The sequence below is a fragment of the Trichogramma pretiosum genome, unplaced genomic scaffold (genome assembly GCF_000599845.2).
Source record: "Trichogramma pretiosum strain Unisexual culture from Peru unplaced genomic scaffold, Tpre_2.0 scaffold26, whole genome shotgun sequence".
Taxonomy (NCBI): Eukaryota; Metazoa; Arthropoda; class Insecta; order Hymenoptera; family Trichogrammatidae; genus Trichogramma; species Trichogramma pretiosum.
The window spans coordinates 1337967-1362966 of record NW_019641640.1 but is presented as its reverse complement, the minus strand read 5'-3'; the positions used below and the strand labels follow the sequence as shown (position 1 = coordinate 1362966).

Genomic DNA, 25000 nt, shown 5'->3' with positions numbered 1-25000 from the left:
GTCCATTAAAAGTGCGCGAAGCAACTACCTATGAAGATACTTCACTTCCAAAATCTTTCAGGTCATTCGATTCGACCGAGAATCGGCCATACGTAAATCTGCCGAGGACACTTGTTACACGACGGCACACAATTTGCGAGTAAAGAAAAAGAAAAGTAGCGCCAAAGCCGCGCGAAAATGTTTTCAACGCGCATCAGCAGCAGCAATAGCGAAGCTTTTTGTTCCTCGAGAAAAAGGATGTCTTATCACGTGCAAACTAGCTCCTCTGCATGTATACACTTACATAACTACTTCCGTGTCCCTTGGATTCACCTCGTTTTATAAACAGCGTCTTAAGGGGGGGTCTCGCTCCGGGGAGGCTTTTGTTGAAACTTTATTTATAACTTCCATGCTCAGCGCCCAGCCAAAAGCTCGGCCTCATCCCCGACGCGCAATGGTGTGCATTGCTGCTATATATTACACGCGTTATACGGATCGAGCCGCAAGTAGCTCTTCGCCCCCTCTCACGTTTTATATATTGTCTTGACGCTCCTCTCCAGCAGGCCGCTATTTAAGCTTGAAAATGTGTACGCGTGCTATGCGTTATTTCACATTGCGACTTATTATTTTCTGTCCGCAGAGTCGAACGGAAGCGGCAGCAGCGGCAGCGGCAGCGGCAGCAGCAGCGTCAGACTGATGAGCTCGAGGGGAAACGGCGGCGGCGGCGGCGGTGGTGGCGGCGGAGGCGGGGGCGGCGGCGGCTACGACAGTAGCGAGCGAAGAATGGTCGACATCACAAGGGACAAACCAATTAAAGTTGCCGTCAGAGTACAAGTTCCCGTTCGTGACCATCCGAAGGTGAGCTTGCGCGCGCCGTACACGGTGCTGTCGTACCTCTGCCATCGTATATATAATATATAAATTACTGGTACTACTTGTCTGCTTTCAACTTTTGTCGAGCTTTGACGATATTGTCTTTTATTCTCGCTCTCGCTTCGTTATATATTATATACATCGTGTACGCGCGGGGCTCTCAGCTATATACGTCGTTTTTTGTCCCGCTCCGCTGCAGCAGCAGTGCAGTGCACTGTGGAGCAGTTGGAGCAGTAGCGACGGCACGAGCTCGTTCGTTTGGGTCTTGAAAGATGTACGATGCCGAGCCGTGAAATTCCCGCCCGCCATATATATATTTGGTCGAGAGGTAGTAACGCAGCAGTAGTAACGCACCTCAAAGAGATTATATGCGCACCCCGCGTATATACGTATTCATTTTCAGCGAGACGAAAAGCGAGAGTATCTTTGTTCGCGTATACGTCGTTCAGTTTTCGCATGCCAACTTCACTAGTACCAGGTAGTATAGCAAAGCTTCTCTCTCTCTCTCTCTCTTTTGCCCTCTGCTCTCTGCTGCGTGTGCGTGCGCGTGTGTGTGGTGCTCACTAGTCTCTCAACCAACTTTTAATGAATTACCGTGCAAGCGCGCGCGTATAGAGCACTGCAAGCTCAGAGAGCAGCTACTGCTATGGGTGACAGCAAACGTTGTATTATCCCATCCAGAGAGGCTTACACGTTTTTAATTACTGCTAATTAAGTTTTTCTCTCTTTTTTGTGCCTCCATTCGCTATTATGTGTCTAACCACTTCTTTCGTCGGGCTTTATTCTCTCCTCGTTTTTTCTGCTTCAAAATTAATCGCTCCGCACAGTTGTGCCTCTCTCTCCTTCTATGTAACTCGACAAGTGCAGTGCATGACGCGTAAAGTACTATAGCATAGTTGCATGTGCACCTCGGGGAATTGTGTATTTTTGTACTTCCTTAGTTATCTATGCACGAAGTCATCCTCTGTATGTTTACACTGGTAGAAATGCTCAACATTAAAAATGGCCTGATGATCAAAAAATCATTATTCAAAATGTTTTAAAATACATTATCATTAATTGGCTTGTTTTTAGTGATTTTTTTATGACAATTATATTACAAATATTTAAATGACTTAAAAATGATCGTTCAATTGTTTTGAAAAATTTGGACAAGTTAACACCCACTTTCAAGACGATAATATAACTTTGAAACTCCACCACTAGATGGTGAGTACTTTTATCTGTAAATATGCAAGCGGCAAAGTAAACATATTTGCTTAAATTATAGAATGGTTCAATGTTTTATTTATGATCAAGGAAAGAAGCTATTTTTAAACTAAGATTAAATAAAAAACTTTTTCGATGGTCAAAAACTAGACATAAAATGTCAAGCATTTCTACCAGGGTACCAAACTTGTCACTTAATTCTTATATTTTAATTAAGATTGTCGATTGTTTGCACTATTTAAATTTTCCCCTTCGTTAAGTAACCGCACATATTTAATAAATAGTGTTTGCTGTGCATGCACCTGTGAATGTACTTCGACCTGATTAAATATCCAAAGCCAAGAGTAATGAAAATTCGATAAAAAATCATAAATTAATCCAAAGTAATTACCATCAGATTGCCACAAATAATAATTATGCTGATGCTATAATAAAGACTCGAGCGAGCCGAGATTCTTTGCACTGCGCAGGCCGGAGGCTCGCGCGCGCGCGGGCTCAAGACAAAAGATTCATTGAACATTGGCAGGCACAGCAGCCTTGAAGTAATCTATTCGTATTATTTTCCCATCAGTTCAATTTCGTGGGCAAGCTTCTGGGACCAAAAGGAAACTCGCTGAAGCGATTGCAGGAAGACACGATGTGTAAAATGGCCGTGCTCGGTAGGGGCTCAATGAAAGATAGGCAGAAGGTAAATAAATGAATGCATCTTAAAAAAAAATTACAATTAAAAAATTTCAACATTTAACAATTTAAGGTCGAGATACATCGATAACGTTATGTAATCGATGTTTTCGCATATAAAAACGAATAAAAAAAAACAAAAAGTTAAAAAAGAAAAAAAAAGCAAGAGAGAGGAGGAAGTAAATCTCTGTCCCTCTCGTATGAAAAAGGAACGAATTAATGAGTGTATAATATTTATGTGTGTCACGCAGGCAATGTTATAACACGGAGCTATAAAACTAACATGGCAGTGGCATATCTCTGGCATACTGAAACAATATTATTAATTACGAAAAATATAAATGCCGCTTGCACTCGGAATATAAAATCACCGAGTTTTCCCGGAAATTTAGTGTAGAATATACATACCCACATACACACACACTCATACTATATTTATGCACGAAGGGCGATTACGATCAAATGTAAGTGGGCTTTTATAATATTATGTGCTGTATCTACTGTTATTTCAGTCGACCAACTTAATCGAATTATGAATACGGTATATGAATGTGTGTACGATAAATATTCATCATAAACCGCATAGCCACGCGGTTTTATTGACGAGAAAGAAGCATAAAATATTGCCTCTTCCTCCGACCCGATGCATTTAAAGTTTATCGCCCTAATCTGTTGACACTGTAAGCAGTGCTTTAATACACACACACACGCTCACTTGAACATATACTCACACACATACACGTACTGCAGCTGAACACATATAGATATAAGTAGAATTATTATGCATATTATACATATATATTGTGACGTTGGAACATCATGGAGATTTAATTTTGTCTCTTCTTCTGCTCATCGTCCACCCTCCCCCGCCACGTGCTCGCCGCTCACGCAGGAAGAGGAATTGAGGGTAAGCGGAGACCCCAAGTTTTCACATTTGATGGAAGATCTGCATGTTGAAATATCCGCCTACGCGACGCCAGCCGAAGCTCACGCAAGGATTGCTTATGCCCTGGCTGAAGTACGACGCTTCTTAGTTCCTGTGAGTAAAACTTTATGATCCTTTGCCCCATCTAGCACACAGTAGCAGCGCGTAGCCTATATATCTATGTATCTAGCGAGAACCTCAGCGCGAGATTATCCCTTCACCTTGATATTGACTTTAGATTGGCCCCGGCTCTGGCTTTCCCAGCCACAGCCTAGAGCCTCCTCCGGTACCGTGTCCCAGTCGCTCTCGCGCGCGTGACTTATATGCTCCCGCTGACTACAATAAACTTCTGCCCCACGGAAAAAATACTATATATATACGTCTATAACTAGGTCATTTTGGCTCGAACCAAAGACTTCCGCGCAAAAACGTCTTTGCTACTTTTGCCCACGTAAAAAGGATCATCCTTGTCGGATGAGAATATATAAATGGCTTTGCTCTGAAAAATGCGGCTCAAAAATTTCGGATATTATAGCCCGCGCGCGCCGCGTGGACCGCACACCTACACGTATATAGGTTTCTTCTGCGGTCGGGGCAAGAATAGAAATGGAATAATTTTTCTTCTTCAACTAAAATTACTCGCCTCCTAATTTTTTTGCTCTCTCATTCTTATCCTTTTTAAAAAAAGCGGAAAGTCTACGATCGCCGGATGTCGTATCGCATCGCGCACCTTGCGTTGGCTCGCCGGAGTATTAATTTTGTGAAATTTCAAGTCTACCTGAAAGAGAGAATATGAGTGTGTGTGTGGAAGAGCAGCTCTTCCTCGCACTCTAGGCAAAAGTTCGTAATGGTTTTAATAAACATTTAATGCAAGCTCGCGGCAGCGGCGGTGGTGGCGGCTGCAGAACCGACGAGCGTATTTTCATTTTACGCTTCGGCCAAAAAAAGCACAAGTTGAATTTTACGAGGTCGAGCATGAATATTCATTCTCACCCGTGCGCGCGCGAGCGAGTACCTACTACTATGGTCGCGTCGCCAAGTGAATTTAGACGTATTGAATACAGTGCGGAGTGCGCGAGAGGCGGGCAAATTCCGCCGGAACATGTCTATTTTGCTGATTTCAAAGCGAGCACGTTATTCCAGAGGTGTCGCCGGGATCAAGTCGCTAATTCCATCAAGCTTCGATTCGAAATTCATCTGCGCGAACGTGTGTCGGCGCATATAAGAGCTATGGAGGAGGCCGAAGCAAAGGAGTTGAATCAATGATCCACGCAGTGACTGCGCGCTACCGTGGAGTACATAAAAGCTCGACTAGAACTACACTGCACAGACACGTGCGCGCATAGTATCAAAGCCCGAGTCTCGCGCCGGAAAGCCAAGGAATTCCCGCGGGTGCGATTAAACAATATCAAGAGCACGCGACGAGTGAGAAATTCTGACGATACGTGTGCGTGGGGCATCTAACTGGCTCGCTGCGCCAGTGCTAAAATTGCCCGCACTCTCGTACAAACACATAACGCACAAAGTGCGCGATGATCGCGCGGTAAACCACGCGTGCACATACATACGTACTGGGTATGGTGGGACACGCGCGTATGCACGTGGGATCTATCGTAGCTGCTAGCTAGCTGTCCTCGGCGTTGCGGCTGATACTCGTGACTGTGATGCACGTCATGCGATATCGTTTGTGTATAAAACATATCCCGTTTATAATCGCCGACGAGGTCTCGGGCTGCGTCTGACACGAGCGTGTGCCAGCCGATACACGCGGCATTACAAAATATCCGTTACACGACAATGAATTCACACGTGTTTTAATAGCGAAACATTGTTTACCGTGTGACGCGCGACCTTGATATCGCTTATTTTTTGTTTAACTTAAACTTAAAATAACCGTAGCTGTAGTAAAAAACCCTGCTAGAAATGCTCCGCATTTTATGAATAATTTTTGGACAACGAAAAAGTTTCTTGAACATAAGTGCAGAGTCATTAGATCTGGACACATATTTACCAAGAATGTAACATTTCACATCCATAAAATGATACACGATATATAACCAGAATATGATAAAGAAAGACTTGTAGTAAATGTATAATAACAATGTAAGGATGTAGGGATGCTACGCATGTGACTGTCTGTGGCGAGAGTACAGAATAGCGACTGACGATCAACGCGCGATATATTTGGGACGGCCTAGCGGCGTAGATCAAGCGTCTTCTGCTTGCGCTTACAAAATCTCATAGAGATGGGCGCTTGTAATTTATACAAATATCATATCACAATTAATGAATTCATATCACAATCATGTCATAATTAATAGTATCGATTGCGTTTCGACTCATATAATTTTATTTTTACTTTGTCACTTGCAGTTTACAGACAATAGTCCTCGCCATCTAGTGGTAGAAGATTAAAGTTGTATTATCGTATTTAAAGTGGTTGAAATCTGGTCTAAATTTTCAAAATAATTATAATGTCATTTGACGTGATTGAATACGTACTTATCATTCGTAATATAATTCAAACAGAAAAATTGTTAAAAACAAACCAATTAATATTTGAGTGAGTTGAAAATATCGATATGATCATTTTTTGGTCTCTGTGCCATTATGAATGTCTCGACCTGAGAGGATCCTTAAAAATTTATTCAAAAATTCAAACAGAACACGGAAGAGATATAATATTAAAATTTTTATATTTTTAAACATTAGGGTTTAGACAATGATATGTTATCGCGATTGCGACCATATAAGTATCGAAAGGCTTTACACAGAAGCGCGCGCGCGCGTTCACTGATAATTTTTTAATCAAACGCGTATATATTTATACGCATCATTTTGAAAATCAACTCGTCGGCCCTTTGAAATTGCGCCCAGCCCAGCCGATAAGATTGTTACGTCGAAGCTGAGCGAGCTCGCCTTTTGACGCGATATTTACTTATTGTTTCAGCCCTTTGAATAAAGTTATAACGCGCGAGCGCGCTTTAGTAATTTTAAATATTCGCGTCAAATATATATCTAACGCGGCTGAAATTTTGCGAATAATGCGCCACGCGCCCTGCATTATTATAATAAAGAAAATTTATAAAATTTTACATCTTTTCGAAATGATAAATTCAGGATTATGTATAAAATAAGCAGAACGTGGAACGCGTTAAGCTTTTATAAGTAGTTGTAAAAAGAAAAGAAGGGATATTTAAAATGTTATCTGAAGTTATGACCATGTATTTATTTTAGGTTTTAAGTTGTTGGGTTGCAAGATGACCAGAAACGTACCTTTCGTCGGATAGCAGGGCTAAATCGATGTGTGGTGAAAAACTCAAAGCTTGCAATTATACCTTGATAGAAATTATCAATAATTTACGGTTAGTTTTTAGCCAAAAAAAAAGTTTCGAGGAGTTGAAAATACTATCAAAATTGGGTACATTCCTGTTAACGAAAAGTGTAACTTTTTTTTTCAATATTTGATAGCCAAGTAGTGGTCCACATTTTTTTAAATGACCATTTTTGGACTCTGTGAAATTCACGTAAATTACCATTCCAAAACACTTCCAATACTTATTTTTCAATTTTCTATATTTAGAAACAAAAAAAAATTACATAGAATTCGTTATTTAAACTTGATGACATTATCGTCAATTGTATGTAGAAACTTTAACCAACTTCCAGAAATAAATCTAATTATGTCGCATTTATATTACCAACAGCAATAATGATGAATTGTACAAAGCAATAAATCTGATGAATATGATGTGCATGAGCCACTCTTACTTATATAAATATGTTTTCTTTCCCACTTGCGGATTCACAAATAAATATGCTCCCCATCTAGTGGCGAGGACTTAAAGTGGTATTATCGTATTTTAAGTGTATTTAAAGTATTTTTAGAATCAATTAATTGTAATTTCAGGCCATTTTAAATGCCGTTGATATTTGTATTGTAATTGTAACAGAATTATCCAAAAATCCAATTAATGGTCATGTAGTTTAAAATATTTAAAATGATATGTTAAGCATTTCTACGAGGATATACTCGACCCATGTATCGAAAAAATACATCCGTGGACGTATATTTTGAAAGCGAAAAAAGTTTTTCCTCGATATTGTAGAGGTTGATGTACGACATTCGAAAGTTCTAAGCTAACAAGTTGAATTTGAAAAAACTTGAAAGTAATTGACCTGTTTTTTGTTGGCAGAGCGAGGAGCGCGTGTGTGTAAAAATGCAAAACAAATTGACTTGACCAACAAGTATAAACATCCTGAAAATTGTTGCGATGATTCAATGCGAATCAGGGTAAATTTCAAATTACACGGCCCAAGACTGATCTCATGCCGATCGTTACGAAATGAAGCATCGTAGCTATGGAACATTTCGAGTCAATTTCGCGCGTCGAAACGGATCAAACGAATTCCAGCCTTAATACGCTTTAATAGCACTGCGAGATAAGGCGAATTACGTGATAACACATATAATATATCACGTTGGTGTATTGCACACATCAAAAGGAAAGTGCGCGAGGGTGGGGGGTGTGCAATATCTAGTGGGTGTGACATTTGCATTCGCAGAGCCAAGCCGAGCCGCCGAGCCAGAGCTCGACTCATAATGCGCGCACATCTCGGTGGCGCCTATAACAAGTCGAGAATTACGCGGAGGCGCCTATGTATTCCATGTATGTGCGCGAGATATAGCGCTGCAAACACACGACTACACAACACGAGTAATAACATAACGCCGTTGCGCAGCACGTCGCGCCTATATGGCTCGTTTACCTTCGCAGCAACAGCAGCCCGAATTATATGCCGTATATATATTAATGCCACGCGGCCGAGCTTACAAATATACGTATAGTGCATATGTACATAATACGCCGAGTCCTATAGAGAAGAGGAATGTTCCCGAGGAAGATATTCCGTCGCATTAGCGCGTCAAAGCAATATAACAATCGTCTCGCGCGACGCCGACATATTATATATTGTGTATCTTTGCGGTATGATGCGCGAACGTATTCGTATATATAATACGCTCGCAAGTGCCTCGCACCACGAGCGTAATAAGCCGTTATACAATTACGAGCACATGATAATTATTTAGCGATAGACATTGTTTTTCCCACTCCTCGCACACCTCCCCGCAGCGCAAATTGCACACGTGTTACGTATACGTAAATCATTTGGTTCTCTCTGTTCCCGCAGGACTACAACGACGACATACGTCAGGAGCAGATGTGGGAGATGCAGATACTCAACACACAGGGCCGCGAGGGTGGCGGCGGCGTCGAGGCACCGCTGAGCCCCGCGTCGAGCCTCGAGGCCGCCAACTCGCCGACGGCGGCGACGACGGCCAACTCGATCGACGGACAGGAGGATATGGGCGGCATGATGGCCATGGGCTGCTGCGGCGGCGGCGGCGGCGTCACGACCCAGCGGCCTACCCCGTCGCCACCGCATCCGGCCTCGTGCCTCAAGAGCCAGAGCGGCGGCGCAGGCCAGAGCGGCACCGTCCTGCCAGCCGTCACTTCCAGCCTCGGTGAGCATAGCACTTTATCTAATTTATAATATCGATTTAGGCCTCTGTGACAGGACGCGAGCACGAGCCCAGCCTCGCTATATCCCTGTCGATTTCTGTCGAATCAGCAGAGAGTCCAGAGAGGCGAACACACACAGCTGATAATGCGCTAGAGGCTGGAAGACTCGATCGGCCTCGATCGCGTGCAAACGGCTTAATGTCGAGCGAATTGAGCTTGCATTCGAGGTCTCGTGTTGGTTGAGTTTTTATACGTGCACTCGGCTAAAAGAAGCCAACGCCAGGCGATTGTGGAATTATACGGCCCTCGATCGGTGTCGAAAGGAAAAAAAAGAAGTTTCGAGTCCGCGCGGAACTACTCTCGACGATTGCTATAGCCGTTATTATAATGATCGCCTGTAGCGCGGACGATAAATTTTCCAATGCGAGACAGTCTCTCTGGCGAAAGAAGAAGAAGAAGAAGGATATCCAACGCGCGGGTAATATATAAATGAAAGTAAAAAGCAGCAAGTAGCGACTTTACGGAAAATATAATCAGTTCACCCGATGCACCCGGAGTATATATAGAAGGAGATCAGGCAGAGAGAGAGAGAGAAAACAGAGGTGTCTGGCTATATGAGTATAAAGCCAAGCTGCGAGAGATGTAATTTTATCCCCCCCGCGCGCGCCGGTATAACGTCAATCTCGAGAAATGTGCCCGCCGAAAAAAGTGTCGCTAAAAAAAAAGTCGAATAAAAAAAAAGAAGGAAGAAGAGGAAAGAAGAAGCGAAAAAAGAAGAAGAAGAAGAAGGGAAGCTGCGCGCTCTAATCTCGGCTATACGTATAGATGATAGTTGGCAAATTTCCCCAGAGAAAGTTTGCAAGTCGCGCGGCGTACGCGATGCATTTTACCTATATTATATCCAGTGGCAGTTGAGCGCCGCAGCCGCCTCGTGTGCCGCTGCTGCTGCTTCGTGCAAAAGAGGAGAAGCTGGAGAAGGAGGAGGCTCGATCATCCCCTGCATGGAAACGCGTGTGTGCAGCGGTAGTGGAGTATACACGAGACGCTTTGACTGATCGGCTCGTCTGATCTTCGCTTCTCCGAGATGCTCGGAATATCTTTCTCTCTCTTTCTCTCCTCTGCTCCAGCTTGTCCTCACGCGCCGATGCATAGACTCTCTGCAGGCTATGCGCGATCGACTCTTTGCGGCTTTTCGGTATATAAACCCAGAGAGAGAGAGAGCCTGACTCTATGTAGATCTCGGGCGATAAGCGATCCTCTCGCCTCGGTAGCGGTGCTGCTGCAGCTGGAGGTGTCTGGTAAGCTGTACGAAATATCAGCTGCCACATAGCCGCGTAGGCCGCCGCCACGAGCAGCCGAGGGGCGATATATTCTGACCGAACTGGCGATGCGCGACATACATTACAAGTCTCGCTGCTGCTCGCGCTCGGATAAGAGAGAGAGAGAGAGAGGATAAATGCCCGGGCCACCGTTTCAACCAGTGTATAAATTACACGTCGGCTCTGCAGCTACATAGATATAGTCTAGCATGTGTATATAGCTAGTACATAGGCGTCAAAGTAGTACGCGGGCGAATCGCGACTGCATCTCAAAGCCCCAACGTATAGAAGCGACTTAACAAACGATCGTGTGCTTGCACTTGGCGCGGTAGGGAGGCAAGGGAGGCCCTCCCGCCGCGTCGAACACGAGCTTAAACTACCTCGTAGCTCGATTCTCGCGCTAAAGTAGCAAAATACAACGTCGTCGGATTTACGACGCGTCATTATGACACGAGCTACTCGCAGCGTTTGGTCTCTGTCTCTCTCTCTCATTTGCGGATGCGATCGATTCTGCGTTATGCACGGCTCCGAGGCAGCTGCCTGCCACCCCCGATCCTCTGAGCGCGCGCGCGCGTGTGTGTGTGTGTGTACGTGTCTCTCTAGCCACAAGTTCGCCTTGCTGACAGCTCCAAATGGCACACAAACAGCACAACGGTATACATACTCGCGCGCACACACGCACCGGGGCCAATTATTCTCGCTCAGCTCCTGCAAGCTCTAGCGTATACACACACATACACGGAGCTGCGTATATAAGCATCGGTATGTGCGCGGCGCGTCCTCGAGCACACACTACTACACTCGCACGCGCGATACGTCTATGTATGTAGCCTGTGCAGATCGCATGCATGCACATTACACATAGCTGCATACGTATACTCGCACACACGGAGACACGTCTGCGGAGTATGAGTGAACTGATATGCTTTGCGTCCTGCTGTGTGTCGTGTGCGATTGTGCGCGAGTTTGTGTGAACGTGTGTGCTGCAGGTTGAAGCCGTGCGTGTTTACAGTGCGGAGCGAGAAGCGAGCCAATTTTCACATCGGAGCTCGAGACAGAAGCAGCAGCAGCAGCTGCAGCAGCAGAGAGAGAGAGACTTGATTGCGAGTGTCATCGGTGACGATAGCATTACCAATTATAACGGCCTTTGTCGCCGTCGTCGCCACGATATATACACAACTACGTCGTCGCGTTCCAGTTCCTCTATACGTATTCCTCGATGTGTGTGCATGTGAATCCTTGCAACTTACGCGCCTCGAATGACATAGCCAGAGCCTCTGCGGATTTCTATTTGTGTGTATGTATGTACACGGCGTGTATACGCATCAGTTCCACGCGACTCCGTTTCTCTCACAGCTCTCTTTCACGTGCACGTAAGGTACCCCTCTGAACAGTTCGTATTATCCTGTACACTGCAATTGTCATGTGCTCGAGTCCAGATCCGCGTACGAAGCTTTTTTTTCACTTTCAACGATCGTCGTGTCGCAAGCTCGATTAACCGGTTGATAACTAATATACACGTGACACGTGCGAGTGTGTAATTATACAGCACTCGATAATAATAATAATATAATTTTTCATTCTTCACGCACAGGTGGTCGGAAACGACCCCTACTGCCGGGCGGCCGTCCAGCCATGTCGCCGACGAAGCGCTCGGTCATGTCGCTGCTGGTGCGAGCCCGAGCCGCCCAGAACAAGGAGCCCACGCTGTCGCAGGCGGTGTCGATCGTCGGCTCCGCGGGCCAAGCCGCCGCCGCGGTGGCAGCCTCGAGCTCGGCGGCCGCGGCAGTGGCGGCGGCGGCGGTCCATCAGCAGCAGGTGCAGCATCAGGCGGCGGTGGCGGCCTGCGCGGCGGCGGCGGCCTCGCCTCTCATGCAGACGAGTCTGCAGCTGCAGTCGCCCACGCAGACGGCCGTCCAGCAACAGCAGCAGGTGCAGCAACAGCAGCAGCATCAACAGCATCAGCAGCACCAGCAGCAACAGCAGTCGGTGGCGGCGGCCCAGGCCGCCGTGGTGAGTCAGCAGCAGCAACAGCTGCAGCAGCAACTGGCCGTGGCGGCGGCGGCCCAGCGACAGCCCGCCGCCCTCATGCAGTCGCACAGCCAGCATCCCGTGCTGGCGCCGACTATACACGGATTGCTCCAGGCGCAGTGAGTATACGCGCGTATTATACATGTGTCACTTTCAGCTTTGCCTTCCAGTCGAGAGAGCTGACGAGGGAGAATGACGTGTGTAAATGTGTGCGCGGGATTGTAGCGACTGTAAGTGAGAAAGACGCTTTGCGCCCCGAAATGCTGTACCCGCGAACTACAGGCAAATTCAATTTATAAATGCTCGGTATCGGATGCACTTGCTCGTAGAGCTTATACAATTGCCATTCACTTTTACGTATACGCAGCTGGCCGACGAGAAAAAAAGCCATTCTTCAATCTTTCAGGCGTCTCGATTGCTCATAAAATTTCCTCGAATCGAGTGGAGTAAACACGTTTCTCGGCAGTCGTAAGATGAGCAAAAGTATTTCGTCATTAAAAAGCTCCTTCCTAGTGCGCCAGTTAAGAAGAATCGAAACTTTGTCAACGAGTTTCGCTGCGTAAAAAGAAAAACTATATTGGCATCTTCTTCGTCTTCGTTTTTTTTTTCTCTCTCGTACCTCTTCTCCCCCCTCTTCTCCGTCGAAAGTATATAATTGATCCACTTGGGCCGCCGACAAGAAATGAAACTACCTCGCTCACGCGCGCAAGCTTTGATTCCTCCTCCACCTTTGTGGCAATATTTATTTGGTTAACAAGTCCAGCAATTTCTTTCAAAAGCGCTCAAAAGTTTTATTCTTACCGAAGCTTGATGTTTAAGAAAATCTTTGAGCACGTATAGAATCCCCTTGACGATCCTCCACCTTTTCGCTCGCTCGCTCCGTATTGCGCGCGGCGCGCGCTAAAAGCTTTTTCAAACGCACTCGAATCGCGAACTCCAAGAAAATACGTTTAAGCGCTTGATACGTATTCGCTTGTTGATACTTGATATTTGCATCGTTGTAGCATGGAAAAAAAGCAGCGCCACGTCAAAACGCTTAATTCGATCAAACGAACCGCTCGCTCGTGTTGTATTCCAGCCAAGTACCGCGTCGCAATTTCTATTCGAACACGCGCATACATATAGCAGCGAAGAATACGAGGTAGTGGCAAGCAACAACAAAAAATCCATCAAATTGATATTCCATTCTCATTATGCGTGCGATCGCTCGTGGAATGTATACGAGTTCGGCGCGACACAACCGTTAACTGCGCAACGTCAGAAAAAAGTTTTGCGATTCGAGCGAATTCAATTGCGTATAATAGCTGTTGCCGATACTACTGGTGTAGAGAGGAGTCGCGCAAAGTGCAATTACTCGATTGTATCCACTTTTTTCGGAAGTTTACGCATTGACTGGTATTATATACCCTACGCTTCTTCCTTTCACTGACCCCCTTCCCCTCCGCAACGCGTCAACATTATTTGATGGCTGGAAAATAAAAGTTTGGGTGTTTACTGGCTACGTTTTAGCTTTTTTAAGGCTCCGCTCTCTCTCCCCCGCAGTGAACTCGCAAAATCTTTACAAGTCTTCCGACCGTCGACTACATCGCTCTATACGTTTCGAAGTGCTATCATATAAAAGTTCAGAGCGTTCCTCTTTCTCTCTCTCTCCCTCTGCACATATAGACCAATTTCGACGTTTTTTTATGACGTCGTTAAGTTAGAAATAACTCGGCTGTCGTTTTTAACTCGCCTTCATGTTTTTCGAATGCTCAGCTATATACCGTAGTGAGAGAGAGAGAAAGAGAAGGATATAACATTAACAAGGCTTTTCTGCCCGTCTGGCTCCAATATTCATTTGTCCGCCAGAATAACATCTAAGCGATTCATCGTTAAAAGGTGAATCTCGTCTGATCGAACTTTGAGCATTATCACTTGATTCTTCGAGCGAATAAAAAAGTTTTACACAGGGCAGCGCGAGTCAGTTTATCTCGTAGCTCGGTAACTAGATTTTATTCCTAGTCAGCAAAGTACCTTTATTGGACGCATATACTTTATGCTAATGACTAAATCGTAAATAAACACGTGTGTGAAAGGCGTCCGTGCTTGTATCAATAAATTCTTGGCACAAATACTCAGCAGTGTCCTGATGACCGAAAATAACCATTTGAAATATTTAGTATGCATATTCATTGCCTCATTTTGTGAGATTTTTCCATATCAATTATATTCAAAATGTTAAGCTCATATTGAATGACCTGAAAATGATAGTTTAACTCATTAACAACAACTCATCGCAAGTTTCCAATCACTTTTAATACGATAATACTTATACTTTAAGCCTCTACCGATAGATGGCAAGCCCTATTATTTGTAAATCTACGGGTGGCAAAGTAAAAATAAGAGTATATATTTCCAAGTATAGTTTTCATTTTTTGAGATTCTTGTCATAATAATATTGTTTGTTGGTACATCTCGTTTCTTTAGTCCATATAAATAATTTGCAATCGTACAACTGTCGATTCCTCCCTACCCGAAGGTTTTACAAATTCGATTTTTCAGGTGCGAGTCAAAAAAGAAAAATAAAAAACCTCACTCAGTCGTGAAAATTGTTTTTATTCTGTTTTTTTCAAAACTGTAACAGGCAACGACGTGGAAATTCTAACGATAGCAATTGTTGTTACTGCTACGGCGTTGTAAGTCAGGATCATTTCGTTTCGAAGACTGTTTCTCGGGCTCGGGCCTGGCGATTGAGATATATACACTCGTTAGTTACGCTCACGAGCGCACAAGGTTTTTACGGGGGAAACATCATCGTACATACATACCCTCCACACTTTGGTTTTCTTCGCTTCCACTGGTTTCCTCCGATTCGCACCCTCACCTCTATACGTGTATTTATCATACATCTCATCTGTTCGCGTACTATACATCCACACTCAAAGCTCGCGCGAGGGCTGTTATGTAGATTACGCGGGCTGTAGTAGCAGTATATATATTTTATATATAGAGACGTAAACGCACTCGTTCGCGCACAAGTATAAAATATATCGTACTTCTTCCGAGCCGATTCACACGGGGAGGATACGCCGTACGATGCGCGTATATATAGATGCAGCTCACACCGACATATATAGGTATATACGATACATAAGCCGAACTCGGCTGTATCAGCCCGATGTCTGGCGTACAATCTTCTTCCATATAACCGTTCGCTCTCGCTCTCGATTCATCGCACGTAGCCCGGCTTTATATAGATATATACAGCTTAATATTATATACGTGTACGGTGTGTATGTGTACGTCTGCGGTTACAGTACACGACCCGATTGTGTATGCGTGTGTGCGTGTGATCGTGCGCCGCCGTTAACTCCATTGCCGCGCGCTAGCTCGTATACGAGTGCAATATTGATTACGTTCCGATGCAATTTCTTATTATACTTTTAATCGCGTTTGGCATTTCAGATGCGCGCCCGGCCTGGCAAAAGCAGGATGTGTGAGAGTGTGTGTGTGTTTGTGTGTATGGTTGGACGTAATTCAAGCGACATCACGCACGGCACACGACGCGCGGCGGACGATCGACCACGTATATTATTATAGCTCGGTGGAGCACGGTGGCGCAGCGCGAATATCGATGCGAAAGCTCCGATCGTTTCTGCGCTTCTCGCTCGCCTCGCACAAGCAGCAGCGCCGAGCTTTCGCATAACACGCGCGCGCGCGTCCGCGAAATTATAAATTATAATCGCGCGGAACGGATCGCCAGCTGCACGAGCTCTAATTGATTCTCGCGGAAGTCGAGCTTTCGCGCGCGGAGGCCTTTATATAATTCGTATAGTGGAAAACGCAGCGTTGGCTCGACCACGATGACTCTGCGCAGCTGTAAATTTGCTTTATTATTTTCATCAAACTTGGCTTCATTGCTACAGAATATTATATTTATTCGGTCTCTCGCTCTCATTTCGTAATGACACGAACGAGTGCAAGCCACGGTGCGTTGTTTGTGCATACGATCGCGTGTAACACGAGAAGCGCAAATCAGCCGTGTCGGTATTAAGTGCAACCTGTCCACGCGCGTATACGTATACGCGCCGCGATATAATTGAAGTGAGGGAGGCCGCAACGTGTATACGAGTAATAATCCATATCCACGCGCAACGAGCTACGGCGTCTGCATAATAAGGCACTCACTCGGGCATGCGGTGGTGTGGCCAGGCGTACATAGTCCATACATACATACAACGCGATCACGGTGAGCGTCTCTCGCGAGCGAGCTCACGCGCGGACGCGGTACATAGCTCTTTAATCTCGGAGTCATATACGTATGTGCGCGCGGGCGGGCCGAGTACTGCATACAATTAGGCTCTCGCTCGCCGCTCCGAACGCGGCCACTCGAGAATTCATCGAGTTATACGCGCCTGCATATAGATCGTAATACAACAAGCTGCTACTGCTGGTCCTTTGGCATCGCGAAGCTCTTGTATACGAGTGCGGTTACGCGTCATCTCCTGCGACTCGTAAAACCTCCCCGCAGGCATGGTATACACACACTCCCAGAGAGAGCGAGAGAATGCGTGAGATAGAGTGCGGATGCGGCCACGCTCGTGGATGTCTGTATATGGATGGCGAGTGCTGCCGTAAGCTCTAAGCAATAGGCTTAATATTTCACGAGTAAGAGCTGGACCATGTGTATGGAACGCGTTGCGTCGACGAATTACTGTTTCAGGAGAGCCGCAGCCGGAGCCACGGTGCTGCCCATATTACGCGAGGACTTTATGGCCGGAGTGAATCAGCATCAAGTGCAAAATGTTCACATAGCGTGAATCGATTTGGCCGGCTTCGAGGCTTCTTACGCATTGTGCAGTGCCACATAGTAGCAGCAGCAGCAGTAGTCCAGCCCAGCCAGTCTGCGGCACACACACAGCCAACCGGCGACCTATAGGCCTCGCGCTCATTAAGTCACAATGCGCTGCACCAGCCGAGCCAACCCAGCGTGTGTCACATTTATATATATATCTATATGTATAACGAGTGGCGGCGGCGACAACGGCCGACTCAATCATGCAAATCCTTATTACCGAGTGCGGGGCAATTCGCCTCGTGCGCTGCACAGCTGCTACCTACCTACCTACTGCTGCACTCGACTGACTCCGCCGCCGTCGAGCCGCACGATTTGAGCCCTGCGCGACTACTAATACTACTACCACCACCGGTCCATGAGGCAGCTATTATTCCATCTCTCGCTAAAACTATTACACGCATCGCGAGAGACGGAACTCGTGATCGCGCGACGCTCCGGAACCCGACTCTACGTCGTCGTCGTCGTCGTCGTCCTCGTCGTCGTCCAATGGCTGGCCCGAGCCTGCTGCTGATGCTCGGAGGCGCACGACTTCATGCTCTGCTGCATAATACTTGTTCATCGACGTAGCGCACGGACACAGACACGCGAGCACGCACATACACACTTGTAGCTGATCGCAAATTACATTTTCCATATTACTACTGTCGTTTTCGTTCGTTTTCGGATAATAACCGTATTACCGTAACTATATCTGTATATGATGGATATGGCACTGGTATATATGTGTTTGCGTGTTTAGGGCTACACAGACACATGGACAAGCTCTGCGAGTCTTCGATTGAGCTATCTCGCCATGGGCGACTGATTTTACTCGGATGTATGTGCCAATTAATCGATAATTACCATTACTTCAATTCGTACCACTGCTTTTCCGGACTTGATCGATGTTTCGATATCACTTTGAGCCACTTGATAATATTTCTTTAATGTATATTTTTCGAGTGAAGTTAGACTTCAAATTTTGTTCGGTATCCAGAAAAAGAAAATATTTTATATACCAAAAAAATTGAATAGCTGTGAAAAGTTTCAATCGGACGCGAAGGATTTGTTGAATGTCGATCACTACACATTTTTTTATTATCCTTATCTGACAAACGCCGAAACAATGAATAACAACTTTCGAACCATCTTTATTTTATTTACATTCATTCATCGTGATCAATTTGCTTTGCTTCCTTACTTTATTAGTGTTTAACGGTGAAATGAACATTTCCAAATGCGTTTTCCAAGTTTTTCACTGAATAATTTTCTATAAATATAAAAACAAAATCACAGAAAAGGCGTGTCAAAATGTTTATTGGTTACCCTTTTAATTTCAAGCTCTCAATTATAATGTACTATTTACAATGAGTTCAAAGACTGATTAAAACGAAAAACAGAGTTAAAAATAATCGATAAACTTTAAACTAAATAATTGTTTAAAACCGATCGCACACTGCACTGATTCTTTTTATTTTTACAAACAACGAAGCAATAAAGATTGGGATGTAAATACCAAATGACAGATACACTATTTCTGGAAAAAATAAAATTGTACGTAGATTTAAAAGATGAATTGCACAAATGGATTTCCATAGCTAAACGATATATGATTTAGGTGTACATTTTAGACGAATCGAAAAGGCAGGTATTAATAAAGGTGCGAAAAACTTTATAAATTTTAAACTTGTTTTGATTTTTTTCTTTTCAATGCACGCATGTACATTGATTTAGAATTATAAACATTAACATTACGAACATATACATTTACGAAAATTGAAATACATATTTAATGAATGGACCAAGACATGCAGAGTCAAACTAAAATTTGTCATTATTAATCAAATGTGATTTGCTTAGTACGAATATTTAAAAAGCTGTTAAAAAATTTACTTGTATCAGTGAATGATAAGCGGGTACTTAAAAAAAGTGGTATAAAGTAAACAAAGTACCATTTGGTATGAAAATCTTGCAATAAAATAATTATGAAGCTCTATGCTATAAACGAACGAATTACAGACAGTATTAATATAAAATTTCAAACATTATGAAATAATAAAAAAATGTTTAAGGAGAATTTAATAGAAATATGAAATAAAAATCGTTATTATTAAAAACTGCAAACATTTAAGGCAACTGTACATCAATGAAAAAAACCTATAAAGTGAAAATAGTTTTATTGCTAAAAGTCATTCATAACTTATTCTGTATTTAAATATATTTAATGTATATAGTAAAATGTAATAAAATTAATCACTGTCATTATAATTCTCCAACGTTCTGAAGTATCCGTTGTTTACATTGAATAAACGTTCGTTTGTTAATGATTCTTTTATCGTTTTTAATTTTGAGTTATCAAAATTATTACGAAGTTAATATAAGAAAAAAAACTAATACTGATCTCTTATTGTTACAGTATTTCGATTAAAAAAGCATAGTTCATAACGTGTATGTATCGTTTAAAAAAAAATATTTTTGTTGCTTGAATAATATACATATGTAATGCTTATGAACATAAAGTGTGTAATTAGATAGTCTTACGGTAAAAGTCGCGCGTTACCGCGTAAAATATTTCGCGCTGTCGCCTGCAATGCACAAAAGTATGGAAATATATTATATAAGATGTACAGTGTTAGAAGAGATACATCGGCTGCATATGAACACCTAAGTATGCAAAGGTGTATTGCATTCAACATTGGTAAAATATATATGTATATTGTCATGTGAAAAATAAAAGCCGTTTAGTACATGACTCTGATTTTGATGAATTTCGCACTGTGGTACACAGTAATTCTCAACGGATCAGAAAGTGGTGCTATATACTTTAAAATCTATAAGACGGACTGTAAAAAATTGTATTCTTTGCAACTTGGAGTCATGGAATTAATGATCATTATAATTTTCAGGAACGTTTGAAATCTTAATGAATAAGTATTAAATGTTTCAACCATAAATGAATCGATATAATTAAATCAAAGTTAAATTAATTGAAATGCGATACCAAACAGTTCGCAATTAAATATTAATAGTGCATAATATATCACAGTAGATAAAATATATTTACAAAAATTTTAAAGTAACGCCTGGAGTACTAGTTTGATGGTAAGAAATATGACTTGAAGTTGAAATTCTGTAATTTCATGTGATACGGTGTCATGCTGTACAATGTGTATGGATAAAAATAAAATATGCATAAGAATAATTATTAAAACATGATCGTTACAGTATATTGATGTTAAAATGAAATACACGCGTGATTACAAACATTTCAATGTTTTTATTGATTTGTATGCATAAAAATAAAGCAACTTCATAATTCACTCGAAAAAAATTTAATCGGTATCGTTGGTAAGCGATTTAATTATCTTATTCTATAAATACAAGAATAAATGCAACATTTATCAATTATAAACAAAATTTTCTTTTGTGTCAGTCATAATGAAAGTTACAAAAAATACATCGACTCCATGAATGTGTAAAACAAAGGATAAAAAAACAGAATATAAAAAAGTCTGCTAACGACCTTTGAAGACAACTTGAAGATAAAAATGTATTTTCGATTCGAAGATTTTTATTTTTGATAGAAAATACAATAAAAACGAAATAGTTTGAATTTGAATTACCATACCTTTACATTTAGGAGTCAAGAAGTGATATTTTTAATTTAACATTTTCAAATTGACTGAACGAAAACTGTGGTCTAGTTCAACTTTTATATCAACTTGTCACTGAACAGTTGATTTTTTTAAATTGTTTTTTACTTCTTTACTTGGTGAGCTAACAAGACAAATCAAATTTGTTGACAACCAAAACAAACAAATTCTTCTTGAAAATGTTGCCAAAATACAAATATAAAATTGAGAAGCTGACAGTTCAATAAAGGAACTTACTTCGCTTTTACTATAAATACATATATTTCAAATGTCAGAATGTGAATAAACGTAAAAATTGCTGTCTAATTCGCTGCGTACTAACATATCGAGTTATTTCAAAATAGCAAAAATAATATCATAATAATAATAATAATAATAATAATAATAATAATAATAATAATAATAATAATAAAAGTAATGATATTATATTATTATAAATACATAAATTTAATAAATCAACGATAAATTATTAGATGAATAAACATATGTACGTATATAATCTGTAGAATATTTGAATTTTAGACATCACCATCAATTTTGACGGTTTGAAGACAATTAAATATGAACCTTATAATTCTCCTCAAAATATTTTACTGTGCATTTTGTATACTTTACTTAATAGTAAAAAGTTTTTATTTCACATAACACAAAAATTTTTACATCTAAATATATTCTATGTCATGGTTTACAGTTTCTTTGTTATTGTGATTAAATAATTGTTAAATTTGATACATAATAATATAAAATATGCGTTTCTAAATAAGTGTTAGCTCATGAAGCAGTAAGTGAAATTATTGGATACAATATCTCAGAATATTTGCAGTAATCTGTAATTATTGAAAAAATTTTATTTTCAAATCTTTCATTATTCTGCTCTGTAAAAATGTAAAACTAAATTTTGTGAAAAATATCGCAGCTAAACGGACATTAAATTGTATGTCAATGTATGTGTATCTTACAAAAATTATTAAAACCAAGATGAAAAAGATAACTTCAAACAAATTTACATAATAAAATATTTACATGACTGATCATTTCTGTGAATGGGAAAAAGTTACATTGAAAACGCATAACTGCCCAGTGACTTTTATTTCACCATACTATCTAAAGTATAATTATTTAATTGTTTTTATTGTTATATCCCGTTATTTCTTTCCGATAAGCTATGAAAAACCCAAACATAAATCGATTGTTGAATTGAAAATAAATTATCGATACAAACGTTATTTTGTCTTTCTACTACAAATTGACAACTGTTTGTTGACATTGTTTTGGAGTATTTCTTAACATCCCTTTAAAAATTAATTTGAGCTCGCTTGAGTAAAAATTTTATTAAATTATAGTTTTATTTATAATACTTCAATTACATTTTCATTTTCATTAATTATACTGAGATAAGTTTTCCTGTGAAGTATAATTTTGTATGAGGATACATGGCAGACTCTATTTCAAGGCCGACTTATTTCCAACTTTCTTTTATTTGCAACCGTTTTAAGTTGTCATTAACGGGATAATTATTCTGAGCATGGTGAAGTTGTACTACTCTTTTCTTTCAAGGGTTTTTGAAACTTGTCGAGTGACGTACAGTTCAACCACTTAATTGTTCTTTGCTGTCAAAACTAAAACCCTGATAATAATAATCTATTAATAAACGTTTCTTTTTACCTACAACAGAAATATACCATTCCTAGATCGTAGAGTTCCTAAGTTACCGACCCGATCAGAAGAATCTCACATCGATAAATAATAAATTATCTTTCCTCGCCCTATCTTTGAAAACTTAATGTTTCATTTACATGTTAAATTTATGAAATTGATAATTAAGTAATAGAAATTGATGATTATGAAAAGAAAATTGAAGCACAACACATCATAGCTATATTAACAAATCTAAATTCAAGAACATAATTCAATAGTGTTTATCACTGTAACACAGAAAACCATTAGAAGTAATTTACAATCTCAATTAACCAATAACAAAATCAGAAACACGTCATATCTGAGCGCTAAGTCTTATAGAAACCGCTACCAAAATATGGACATAAGGCTTCCTAAAAAAAATAATGATCTTCACTTGATTAGTTGGGTCACTCGGGTGGGTTACTTGGGTTATATCTTAGCCAAAAAGCCTAGATGCAGAAGCGCGTAGTGTACTTGCAAGTAACCAGTGTAAATTTCAGAAAGATTCGATGAAAATTAAAAGAGTTATGACGATTAAACGCGATTTTCAAAATTGAAAAAATTCCATTCGGACACCAAACGGCTTGCAAATGTGTATAAAACTGGTCGAAGGTATGTTCCGACCAAAGGAAGGAAGATCGAAGCCAAAAAATGATTACTCGAAATCTGAAAATAACACAAATTGTATTACACTTATTTTAGTACATCATTTTTTTTAGGTCCCAAATTGTGACATATGTCAGTGGACAAAGGTGTAGAGATAGTTTATAGCTCACGAATTTCAGGTAAGGCACGAAATATTTATTAAAATCTTAGAAAAACATCTTTTCGAATATCTATACATATTTACAATTGCCATTCATAATTTCTTCTCACATTTGTAACGTGCATAATCTTTGCTTTCTTCGTGTATTTTTTTTATGTCTGAGCAATTGATTTTTTTCAAAATTTTTGTTCGCATTCGCCACACGCGTAATCTTTACGACCTTCATGTACTGTCCTTTGATATCTGATTAAACCGACTTATTTCGAAATTTCTTCTCGCAATTATCGCTTGCATAAACTTTTCGACCTTCATGGAATATTTTTCGGTGACCGATGAGTGTGCTTTGATACCCGAATGTATTCTCGCACTTGTCGCATGCAAAATCTTTGCGACTTTAGTGGACTGCTTTTTGGTGTTTTCTTAAATTGCTTTGATCCCCAAATTTCTTCTCGCATTTTTCGCATGCGAAATCTTTGCGACCCTCGTGGATTGCTCTTCGGTGAACGAGCAAATGCACTTTATGTCCAAATTTTTTCTCGCACTTGCCACATGCAAAATCTCTCCGAGCTTCGTGTACAGTCTTTAAATGGATTAGCAAATTTGATTTTTTTCCAAATTTCTTCTGGCATTCGTCACATGCAAAATCTTTGCGACCTTCGTGTACCATCGTATGGTGGGAGAGCAAACTCACTTTTTGTGAAAATTTCTTGTTACACTTGTCGCATACGAAATCCTTACGACCTTCATGGACTGTCTTTTGGTGCAAAAGTAGAGTATATTTATGCCTAAATTTCTTCTCACAATTGTGGCACGCGTAATTTTTTCGACCTTCATGAACTGTGCTTTGATGTTTGAGCAAATCCGATTTTTGTCCAAATTTATTCTTGCAATTGTCGCATGCGTAATCTTTGCTACCTTCATGGATTGTTTTTATGTGGAAGAGCAAAGTCGACTTGTATCCAAATTTCCCTCCGCATTGGTCACATGCAAAATCTTTCCGACCCTCGTGAACTGTCCTTTGATGGATGAGCAAATACGATTTATTTCCAAATTGCTTCTCACAATTTTCGCATGCGTAATCTTTGCGACCTTCATGGATTGTTTTTTTGTGGAAGACCAAAGTCGACTTTAATCCAAATTTCCCTTCGCATTGGTCACATGCAAAATCTTTACGTCCCTCGTGAACTGTCTGGTGGTGCTTCAACAAATCTAATTTTTTTACAAATTTTTTCTCACATTTGTCACATGAGTAATCTTTGCGACCTTCATGGACTGTTTTTATGTGGAAGACCAAAGTCGACTTGAATCCAAATTTCCTTTCGCATTGGTCACATGCAAAATCTTTCCGTCCGTCGTGAACTGTCTGTTGGTGCTTCAACAAATCGAATTTTCGTCTAAATTTTTTCTCACATTTATCACATGAGTAATCCTTGCGACCTTCGTGAGTTACTTTTTGGTGGAAAAGCAAAGTTGATTTATGTCCGAATTTCTTCTCGCACTTGTCACATGCAAAATCTTTCCGACCCTCGTGAACTGTCTGTTG

At 41.3% G+C, this 25000-nt stretch overlaps 1 protein-coding gene across 1 annotated transcript; it reads left to right on the top strand.

Annotated features, from left to right (window-relative positions):
• The first annotated feature begins 742 nt into the window (after nucleotides 1-742).
• Nucleotides 743-21389, top strand: LOC106652396 (KH domain-containing, RNA-binding, signal transduction-associated protein 2-like). The gene is made up of 8 exons (XM_023459643.1): nucleotides 743-837; nucleotides 2633-2749; nucleotides 3635-3781; nucleotides 8861-9194; nucleotides 12106-12260; nucleotides 12336-12425; nucleotides 12486-12661; nucleotides 17245-21389. The coding sequence occupies exons 1-8, from the start codon at nucleotides 763-765 to the stop codon at nucleotides 17339-17341; spliced, it is 1191 nt and encodes a 396-aa protein (XP_023315411.1). The 5' UTR covers nucleotides 743-762; the 3' UTR covers nucleotides 17342-21389.
• The last annotated feature ends 3611 nt before the right edge of the window (nucleotides 21390-25000 follow it).

Bases quoted from the DNA above. Each gene is read 5' to 3' on its own strand.
- LOC106652396 (XM_023459643.1), top strand. From the start codon at position 763: ATGGTCGACATCACAAGGGACAAACCAATTAAAGTTGCCGTCAGAGTA. The intron at 2,750-3,634 runs GTAAATAAATGA...CCGCTCACGCAG, and splicing joins CAATGAAAGATAGGCAGAAG to GAAGAGGAATTGAGGGTAAG. The intron at 12,261-12,335 runs GCCGCCGCGGTG...CAGCAGGTGCAG, and splicing joins TCGGCTCCGCGGGCCAAGCC to CATCAGGCGGCGGTGGCGGC.